Genomic DNA, 10607 nt, shown 5'->3' on the forward strand with positions numbered 1-10607 from the left:
CAAAGAAGACCCTCCCGATAAAAGCAAAGACCTCACCCATTTGATGATTGGAGAGTTCGAGATTTGGGTGGAGTGCCTGTTGGAGGAGAGGACCAGGCCCTGCCCTGGCCCCTCCCTGGGCCCTCTCTCTCCCCATTTTTCCCCCTTCACTTAGGGTCTGTGATACACCCCGAAGTCTGGGGCCCCAAGAGGGGCCTGGGCCCTGGGGAAAGGGCAAAGCCGGGCTGGGGGCGGAGCCGTCCGGGGTTGGTTCTGTCACAGAACGGGGCTCTCAGGGCCTCCCCGAGCCTTCTTTGCAGGGAGGGGGGGCCTGTCTGAGAACATAACTGCTTTTCTTCCCTCATTTGTGGCCAGAGGGGGAAGAGAATAAGCATTCATTAAGTGCCTGCTGTATACCAGTGCTTATGAGGGGCCCCCCAGGTGGCTCCTGGGCAGACTTTCTGGGGGAGGGGCGGCCTGCCCCCCCCAGCTCTGTGTCTTTGTGTTTTTCTTTAGTCCACTTGCCTGTGCCCCTCGTGCTGCTGGGAGTGGGGGCAGGGAGGGTGGGAGATGTTGTACTGTGAACCGGCCTCTGGGAGGGTGAAGAAGCCCAGGGTTCCCGGGGGGCTGCGGGGGAGCCCGTTGTGAGGGGCGATGCCCCAGGAGGCCGGGGGCGCTGTGCCCACCAGGCCCTTTACTTGAATCATAGCTCAGGTTTATAATAAATATTTATTTTCTCTGGGATGCTCCGCGCTTGTTTTTCCCTCTGAGCCCAGGGAGCAGGAGTCTGGTGGGAGGGGAGGCGTGACGGGGCTGGGGGGGGGCAGGCCGAGGCTGCCAGCCAGGCGCCCATCACCTATTTTCTGGGATGAGTCTGTTGGATGGAGGCCCCCCCCCAAAGGCGACGTCTGGAAGGGCTGAGGGGGCTCCCTTGGTGGCCGCCCCCCCACTGCCTCCCAAGGAAGCCCAGGAGAGAGAGGAACATTTTATTAGGGCCCCGCTTCTCCCCCAGACCCGTGTCACAGGCAGCGCCAGGCCGGCCCCGGTGCAGAGCGGGGGCAGGGAGGCCGAGAGCTCCGGGCGCCCCAGCAAACACTGGCTCCCGGGGCCAGGGGCAATGCCCAAGAAGAGGCCGGGACCCGCCCCAGGGCCTGGGGGCCACCTAGGGCTCGGGGCAGTTAAGGCTCCCGGCGGTCAGCGTCACCTTACAGGTCTTGGCAAAGGCTTCTCCCTTCTCGTAGTACGCGGCCTCATTCACAAACACGGGGTACACCGGGCCGGGCCCCTCGAAAGGAATGGTCTCCCCATCCAGTGTGAGGAACATGGGGTCCCCGGGGTTCAGCGGCTTCCAGTCCTGGTCCTTCCCGCAAAGGAGGTGGGGGGGCACAATTAGGCTCCATGCAGCTCCCCTCCCGGGCCCTCTGCCAGGTTCACCCAGACAAGGAAAGCTGGGACCCCCAGAGGGGCCCCAACCCGGCCTATCTTGGACTCTGACACTGCCCATCCCTGTTCTGCTCTCAGCTGGCAGGGGGCAAGGACCCTGGGCCCAGTTTTCAGAGGGAGAGGGTTCCGAGGTGGAGGAAGTGGTTTGCAGCGGGCAGACTGGGTAATGATTTGAGGGACAGGTATCTTAGCTCCCTGGGCCTCGGCTTCCTCATCTATAAAACGGGGGGGGGGTGCAATGGCGGTTGGAGCACAGCCTGAGACCACCGGGGGTGAGAGCCAGCGGTTTCCTGTGGCTTCTCAGCGTGGCGCCTTCAGCCAGGGTGCCCACTGCGGGAGCACAACCCGGGCCCAGGGCCGCTTGCTTTCGGGGCCCTCTCCTGCCAGGGGCCGAAGTGAGAGCCCAGAGAGGGAGGACGTGGGTGAGGGAGCCGGGCGCCCGGAAGCAGGCCCTTCTCACTCCCCAGCCAGGTCTCTGCTGACCTTCCGTCTGGCTCCGGCCACATCCACTCGAGCCCCCGCCCAGCAACGGGCTCCCCAAGTGCTGTCTGAGGGCTAGGGGCCTGGGCTGCTCCTCCCGGTGTCCTCATCTCCCTGAAGCCTCCTGAAGCCCTTGGCTTGCCCTGGAGGCCGGCCCCGACCACCCCCCAGGGGAGCTTTACCTGCAGGCTGGGGTGGATCATGGCCGCAATCTCCCCGTCCTTCTTCCGGGGGTAGTCGACTTTCTCCATGACCTGGTAAACCTCCAGCGAACAGGGAGGGAATTCTCTTCCTAGGAAGAAACACGAACGTTGTGGCACCTGGGCCTGCTCGGGGCCTGCTCAGGAGGGGCCTTCAGGGTCCCTTGGGGAAACCCTGATCCTGGCCTGGGGGTCCCTCCCTGCACCCTGGTAGCTCCCAGGGGAGCCCACCTCCCTCACACCCCAGTTGGACTTGACTTACCCTCGTTGAAATGCTGGATGAAATCCAGGGCGTGTCCGACCACTCTCCTCATCTGGTCCAGAACGTCGGCTCTGAGCACCCCGTGAGGCTGGGGGCCGACCTCGATGCCTGGGGAGAAGGGGGAGAGGGGACCTGTGACAGGGGCCCCGGGCTCGGAGGGGGCTGAGACGGCGACCACGCCTGAGCGGCTGACAGAGCGCCGTGTCTGCGCCTGACCCGGGAGCCGCGTCCTCGTGCCCACCCTGTGGCCTGGCCCTGTGGTCTGTGCATGGGGCGCCCCCCCATCCTCCCTCCCTCCCATCCCCCACCGTGGGGTGGCTGCTGCCGGCACAGACAGATGGCCCTCTCAGCCCCGCCCCAGTTTCCCAGAACTGCCCCTGCTGGACAGCGCCCAAGGCTTTGGGGTCGGTCCCTCCTAGTCAAGGATCATAGATAAACTCAAAGGAAGATTCCCCAAGCGTGGGGGTCTCCCTGAGGTGGATGTGGCCCAGAGGAGTGGGGGGAGGGGGCGCAGGGCACAGAACACGTTCCGGCTGGTTCTGGAGCATCGGCTGCACCTCTGTAGGTCCCCCCCCCCAGCTGGAGCAAGAGTGGAGAGGGGAGGATCTGACCCAGTGTAGACAGAAAAGCCCCTGGGGGAGGGCAGTCAGGGCGGCTCAGGGGCCCCTCCCCTGTGTGGGTGGGGCTGTGCCCCCCTCTCACCCCCCCCCACAGGGGCTCCCGGGCAGGACTCACCCACGGGGTGCTTTGCCACGGAGCGCGTGGTGCCGTACTTGAGAGTGGGGTGGTCGATGAGGTACACGAAGCAGGGCAGGGGGGCCAGGCGGCTCTGCAGGGGAGGCGAGGACAAGGGGAGGTGAGAAGGGGAGGCACCGGCACCCGGGACCCGGCCTGTGGGGCCACAACCAACCCAGCCACAGACCCCAGAGCCCGATTCCCGGCCCGAGCCCGGGGCCCAACCACAAACCGTGTGGAGAGCTGGGAAGCCGGGCCTGAAAGGGGGCGGGAGGGCCACATGAGCCCCGCAAGGCCCTCGTCCCAGGCTCCCTGGCCCAGGCTCCCTGGCCCAGGCTCCCCATCCCGGCCCAGGCTCCCCATCCCGGCCCAGGCTCCCCAGCCCAGGCTCCCCAGCCCAGACTCCCCAGCTCAGGCTCCCCAGCCCAGGCTCCCTGGCCCAGGCTCCCCAGCTCAGGCTCCCTGGCCCAGGCTCCCTGGCCTGTCCCAGGGCTCGAGCTCAGAGGCTGCTGGGGAAGAGGCTGGAGGCAGCCTCAGAACTGGGGGCCTTCTCCTCAGCCTTCCCTCTGGGGCTCAAAGCTTCCTCCATCCGTGTCCCAGGGCTTGGCCCAGAGCTTCTATAGCCCCTTCAGGGGTCACTGGTCCCCCTGAGGATCCACTGTCTAGGACAGAACTCCCTGTCCTTCCCCCAAGCCTCCCTCATCCTCCCTTCCCTACCCTGCAGAGGCCGTCCCTCCACCCCTCAGACTGGGCTCACCCCAGCTCCCTTCTCACCCCCAGATCCAATATGGTCCCAAAGCTGACCCGCCGGCCTCCCCCCCCTCCCAGCCTGTGGCGGCCCCTCCTTCCTGGAGCACTGCAGTGGCTGCCGGGGGTCTACCTGCCCCGGGCCTCCCCTGTGGTCCCCCCTCCCTGCAGTCACTTCCGAAAGGGCACCCGGCACCCCTTAAGTCTACAGGGCCCAGTGCTTCCCTATCGCCCCCAGGAGCAAGCACAAGACTCTTCCTTTTGCCTCTTTCTGCCCTCTTACCCCCCTCCCCTACAGGGGGCCTGCCCCACTGACCCTGGTCCCCCAGCTCTGGCATTTCCTCTGGCTGGCCGTCCTCCAGGGAGCACTCTGCACCCTCCACCAGGCTCCCGGGCTCCCTGCAAGTCCCAGATACAACCGGCTTCTGTGGGGAGTCTTCCCAGCCCCACGCCGGCAAGCCTGGCCACGCCTGAGGGGGGCACTGAGGGGCCATCTCAGCCTCAAGGGGCCCGGAGGCCCAAGTAAGGGGGCCCTGGGTCCCCAAGTAAGGGGGTTTCAGGTGCTTAAGTAAGGGGGGCCCCAGGTGCCCAAGTTAAGAGGCTTTGGGTTCCCAAGTAAGGGGGTCCTGGGTACCCAAGTAAGGGGGTCTCGGGTGCTTAAGTAAGGGGGGTCCCAGGTGCCCAAGTAAGGGGGGCCTTTTGTACCTGCGGACTTTTGATCCCAGCCCCACCCCAGGGGTGTTCTCATAGCCCAGTTACGTAGCCCAGTCAGAAGCCCTGAGGCCATATTCCCCAATAGGACTTGGCTGTGCTCTGCTGACCCATGGCCCCTTTGCGGTGAGCCCGCCATGGTGGCGTCTTTCTCCTGTTCTAGCTGACTCCTTGGGGTAACGCACTTGCCACACAGGAGGCCCCCCAAGGCTCGGGGGGGCCCCAAAGTCCTCTTGGGCTTAGCCTCGTGGTCCCCCCTTGCCGGGCTCTGGTGGCTCTTGTGTGGTTTAATGTGCTTTTAGCAGCCCTGAAGTCATTCGGAGGCTGCCTGAGGCACTTGGGCGTCTCCCGTGCCCCCACAGCCCCGCTGCCGCACAGGACGCTGGGAAACCTGAGAGCCCCCGGCTACCTTAATGTAGTGGAACATGTGGATCAGCAGGTCGTCCCGCGGCGCCTCCAGGATCAGCGCGCAGCCCATGTTGGCCGTGGTGTTGTGCAGGTCCAGAATCACGTCGTAGGCGTCGGCGCTGCCCTTGGGCCCGAACAGGCGCTCGATTTCCTGGGCCCGTTGGGCTTCATAGGGAGAGTCCTCGGTCACTGCCTGGCTGGAAGTGGAAACAAGGCCGTGCTAACCCGGAAATCGGGCCTCCCTGTCAGAGCCCTCACAAGGTGGGAACTTGCTGGGATCGATATAAACAGGGCTTGGTTTGCACCTTTGAGAGCTCACACACTGGCTCACACACATGCGCTCACACACATGCGCTCACACTGACTCACACACACATGTGCTCACACTGACACACACATGTACACACACATGTGCTCACACTGACACACACATGTACACACACATGTGCTCACACTGACACACACATGTGTTCACACACTGACTCACACACGCTCACACATGTGCTCACACTGACAACACATGCTCACACACATGTGCTCACACTGACACACATGTTCACACACGTGTTCACACTGACTCACACATGTGCTCGCACCGACAACACACGCTCACACACGCGTTCACACACATGTGCTCACACTGACACACATGCTCACACACATGTGTTCACACTGACTCACAAACATGTGCTCACACACATGTGCTCACACACACTGGTTCACACACCGGCGCTCACAATGGCTCAAAAGTCCCGGAGATTCACGATTACACCTCCCACAATCCCGCTCTCTCTGAGGAGCCAACCTCTGGGTTCCCCCCTTTAAGGGATCCTACATAAGGAGCTCCTGGAGGCAGTTGGAAGGAGGAGAACCAAGATTCAGAAGGAGCTGGAGGCCACAAAGGGGCAGGAGCTCGTGGAACCAAGGAGAGAGAGGCCTCTAAGAAAGCTACCGGCTATTTTGGAGGAAGCAATAAAGGACTGGACTTTTATCAGCCAGCTGCATTTGGGGGGATGATTGATCTGAACCCAAACTAAGGCTGCCTCCAGAAGCCCCCGAGAAACCTGCTCCCAGAGAACCATCATATATATTCTAGAAAAGAAGAGAACACCACACCTCCCACCCAGGACTTGCCCCCACCTTTCAGCAGCTGGGGCGGGGGGGGGGGGGGGGGGGGGGGGGGGGGGGGGGGGGGGGGGTTCCAGGATCAGAGGCCCAAGTGGAGGTGAGGGGGGGGCGTCCCCGGGGGCCCTCATAGCATGGAGAGAACAGAGGCATTCCCCTCCCCCTTTAGCCTGAACCCTGCCGCTGACTTGCCATTCAAGGCCCTCTGCCAAGTGCTTCTCTACCTAGCCCTGAGCCCCAGGGACCAGAGAATATGTTGTGGCAAAATCCGTCATTTCAAACCCTTCTCCTCTCCTTCCTAGAAGCTTCCCTCTCCCTGCTCATAAGAGAATTCCAACACAGACACACAATCATTCACTCACACACACTCACTCACATACACACACACAGACTGACACACACACACTCAGACTGACACACACACACACTCACACTCAGCCACACTTACACACTCACTCACTCACACACACACTCACTAGTTCACCGCTTTTTCACACCTGCTGACTTGTACCACAAATAGGCAAACCCGGTTCTAGAGCAGAGGTCCGTGCCCCCTCAGGAAGAGCCCAGCTTGGGCGCTCGCGGAAGAGGGACAGGAGGAGGGAGCAGCGGGCGGCTGGGCGGGGCTCCCGCCTCAGCAGCCTCGGGGCCCCAGAGTGAAGAACGCCCCCAGGAGCCCCCGGGAGCCCCCGTCCCGTCAGAGCCGGCTCCGGGTGCTCCGCAGGGAGCGCTGGGAAACCAGAGGCAGCCTCTGGCAGTGCCCCGGATCCGCCCCACAGAAGGGACGCTTTTGGCGGCGCCAGGAGCCCGAGGGGCGCTTGGAAGGCCGTGCTCCGTGCCCAGGGCGCCCGCTCCCGCCGTCCGAAGGCGGCTTCTTCTCCCCTGCAGTTCTCAGCCCACTTTAGCCAAAGTGCGCCGCCCCCCCCCCCCCAGGGGTCCCCGCTCAGGGCGTCTGCTCCGGCGGAGGGAATTGCCTCCTGCCCTGGGAGCCGGCAGCCCCACAACCTCGACCTCTCCATCCCTCTTGGTCCAATGCTCCATCTGCTGCCCCATCTTTCCTTGTGGAGCAATGCCTCGAGCATTTATTAAGCTCCTACTGTATCTAAGGCCGTCTCTTGGATCCAGGATATTCAAAGATGGCACATTTTACTGGGAAGAGGAGTTTGAGGGTTAACTTGCAATGAAGAGCTCCTTTCTGACTGTCTCTGTGTGTCTCCATATGTCTGCCTCTTCCTCCCTCTGTCTCTCTCTCTCTCTGTGTGTCTCTGTCTCTTTCTCTCTCTCTGTCTCTGTCTCTCTCCCTTCTCTTTCTTTCTGTCTCTCTCTCTCTCCCTCTGTCTCTCTCTCTCGCTCTGTGTGTCTGTCTCTTTCTCTCTCTGAGAGACTCTCTCTCTGTGTCTCTGTCTCTGTCTCTCTTTCACTCTGTGTGTCTCTCTGTCTCTCTGTCTCTCTCTGTCTCTCTCTCTCTCTGTCTCTCTCTCTTTTTCTGTCTCTGTCTCTGTCTTTTTGTCCATATCTCTCTGTCTCTGTCTCTCTGTGTGTCTCTGTGTCTCCCTCCCTTTCTACATCGCTATACATTCCTGCACAAGAGGGGGAACTTAACCGGGGCGTTCCTCCGGCACTTTGGGGCGGGGAGACAACAGCCCCAAGGATGGGGACCCGCGGGCATCCCCCCCATCCCCAAAAGCAAATGCCCACACGTCACCTGACAATCCCGGGCACGAAGGGGGCGGGTCCCTTAAACAGGGGTCAGGGTGGATGATGCCCCCGTACCCACACCTCCCCCATTCCCAACGGGGCCTCCCAAACAGGGACCCCCCCCTAACATACAAAAAGCCGGAATTTCTACAAACAAAGGAACAAACCAGGATTAGGAAACAAGGTGGGGCCCGGGAGGTGCCCCAATCAAACCCCGGGCCCCCAAATGGGACCTTCTCTTTCTCCTTCCAAACTCTTTCATTTGGTTTGGGAAAAGGGGCAGGTAATTCGGGAAAAAAATTGCCAAAACCAAAACACAAAAGGGGCATTTCCCACACACAACACTCTGGTCACCTTCCCCATCATGACCTTAACAATCACTCCCCTCACACTTTTCCACACCGGGCTAATCTTTCCCTCCCCAAAGCTCCTTAACACCCCCCTCCCCCCCCCACCCCTTCCAGGGACCCGTAAACCCCCATCGTTACCTCACCCCCCCCCCTTTCCAAAAGGGCACCCTGCCCCGCCCCTTACCCCTTTACCACCAACACCCCACCGCCTCCCCCGAAAACCACCCCGGGGGCCTGGGCTCCCGCCACCCGCCATCCCCCACTTCCAAAGCCCCGGCACCCACGGGCAAATTCCTCCGGCTCCCCCCCTCCCCCCCTCCCTCACACCTTTGACTACAAATTCAACCCGCTCCCCACGGGACTCCCTCAAGGTCACTGGGCTAAATGCAGCCACGCCCCAAACGGGGAGGGGCGCCAACGGGAGAAAAGGGAACCCCTCCCCCACTGGGGTCGGATCCCAACCGAACCCTCCACCCAGGTTTCTCACTAAAAAATAAAAAGGCGGAAAGGAAAAAAACAAACCCTGGGGGTAGAACATCCCCTATAAAACCACCCCCAAAAACCACGGCCCTAAATCAGAAAACGGGGGCCTTTGAAAAAACCCTCTGGGGGGGAGAAACCGGGGCCAGAACAAACCCTGGGGGGAAAAGGGCCCTGGGGGGCAAAACCGGGGTGGGGTCAAACCCCTCAGAGAAAGGTGGCCTCTCATTCTCCTTGCGTTGCCATCATCATCCTCTCACGTGAAGGGATCCATGCTACGGCCTGACTTGGGTCCCCAGCAGCCACTGGCAGGGGCTCCCCATTGCCCAGGGTCTCCCTTCCTCCCCCCCCAGGGCCGGAGCATCCTTCACCCAGGTGCAGTTCCCGGTAAAACGGGAGGTCCTCTGCACGGGAGCAGTGCAGCCATCCCCCCCCCCAGCCATGCCCCCCCCCCCAGCCATGCCCTGGCTCTTCCGTCCCAAAGCTGGTTTCTGAGAGGCTTTAAGCGGCCAGAGACCCCCGAGTATCCCCGGGAAACCTCGCCCTCCCTCGGCTCTCCCTCTTCTTTTGGGTGAGCACCGAGCTTCCGCCCAGGAGATGCTGCTGGGCCCCCCAGGGCCCCCTACGCCAGCCCCCGTGGGGCATCGGGGGGCACAGAGGGGGCGGCCGCACAGGAAGACCTCTCCTTGGGCTTGAATTCCTGCCGGAAGACAGACGTCCAGCGGAGGGGAGGGACCGGGCCTCCCTGGGCCCTGGGGAGCCATGGCCCTCCCGGGCAGCACGCCCGTGGGGCTCCAGCAGCCGGGGCCGCTTCCTGTGCCCCTGCAGGCTCAGCTGGGGGGGATCGTGGGCTGGGAGCTCCCTAGTCCCCAGATGGGGTCTCGGAGAACTGAGCCGGGCAGGGAAGTGTTCTCAGGGACGCCCCACGTTCCTAATCACGCTAAGTTCTGAGTGCGTCCTTCCCAACTCGGCCCAAACAGGAGCCACCATTAAGTGCCTCCTGGGTGCCCCGAGTGCTGGGGGGGCCAGGGACCCCAGGGATGCGGGACCCCCACACAGGGCCTATAAACGAGCCGGATCTACAGGAGACACCGGGAATCCGGGATTAGGGTTGGGACTCGCGCAGGCTAGGGAGGGGCCCCGAGCTGGGGAGCAGCCAGAGAGAGCCCAGAGATGGGACACCCAGGATCCAGGCAGAGAAAAGCGGCAGAGAGAGGGGGGGCAGCTGGCAGGACGGGCGCTCCTGGAGGGGGCCCCAGGGTGCACTTGGCTCAAGTCACTTAAAGCCAGACCTAAGACCCGGGGTCCCCCTGCCATTTCTCAGGGTCCCCCTGGTCATTTATCAGGGTCCCCCTGGCCATTTCTCAGGGTCCCTCCGGCCATTTCTCGGGGTCCTCCTGCCATTTCTCAGGGTCCCCCTGGTCATTTATCAGGGTCCCCCTGGCCATTTCTCGGGGTCCCTCCGGCCATTTCTCAGGGTCCCTCCGGCCATTTCTCGGGGCCCCGCTGGCCATTTCTTGGGGTCCCTCCGGCCATTTCTCGGGGTCCCTCCGGCCATTTCTTGGGGTCCCCCTGGCCATTTCTCGGGGTCCCTCCGGCCATTTCTCGGGGTCCTCCTGCCATTTCTCAGGGTCCCCCTGGCCATTTCTCGGGGTCCCCCTGCCATTTCTCGGGGCCCCCTGGCCATTTCTCGGGGTCCCTCCGGCCATTTCTCGGGGCCCCCCTGGTCATTTTTCGGGGTCCCTCCGGCCATTTCTCGGGGTCCCTGCGGCCATTTCTCGGAGTCCCTCCGGCCATTTCTCAGGGGCCCCCTGGTCATTTCTCGGGGGCCCCCCGGCCATCTCTTTGCTGGCCCTCGGGCATCCTCCCCCTTCCTGCGCCGGCCCCGCCCCGCAGTCCTCCGAAAGGCCTCCTCAGGTGCCCGGAGTGGCGGCGCCCTCTGCTGGCCAGTTACCTTGGCGTAGCCCAGCGCTCCCCCTTCCGGTTGGA

General features: G+C 62.8%; 1 protein-coding gene across 2 annotated transcripts; it reads right to left on the reverse strand.

Annotated features, from left to right (window-relative positions):
• Nucleotides 1-689: 689 nt before the first annotated feature.
• On the reverse strand, nt 690-7356 carry ASPA (aspartoacylase). Of its 2 annotated transcripts, XM_031957382.1 has the most exons (6): nt 6588-6970; nt 4967-5162; nt 3100-3193; nt 2365-2472; nt 2085-2194; nt 690-1339 (listed from the first exon to the last, which is right to left on the reverse strand). In XM_031957382.1, the coding sequence occupies exons 2-6, from the start codon at nt 5033-5035 to the stop codon at nt 1142-1144; spliced, it is 579 nt and encodes a 192-aa protein (XP_031813242.1). In that variant the 5' UTR covers nt 5036-5162; nt 6588-6970; the 3' UTR covers nt 690-1141. The 2 variants fall into 2 exon arrangements, with proteins under 2 accessions (XP_031813242.1, XP_031813241.1); XM_031957381.1 differs by lacking the exons at nt 690-1339; nt 2085-2194; nt 2365-2472; nt 3100-3193 and having other exon boundaries at nt 5102-5162; nt 6588-7356.
• Between the last annotated feature and the right edge of the window lie 3251 nt (nt 7357-10607).

This window comes from Sarcophilus harrisii, chromosome 3 (genome assembly GCF_902635505.1).
Source record: "Sarcophilus harrisii chromosome 3, mSarHar1.11, whole genome shotgun sequence".
NCBI lineage: Eukaryota > Metazoa > Chordata > Mammalia > Dasyuromorphia > Dasyuridae > Sarcophilus > Sarcophilus harrisii.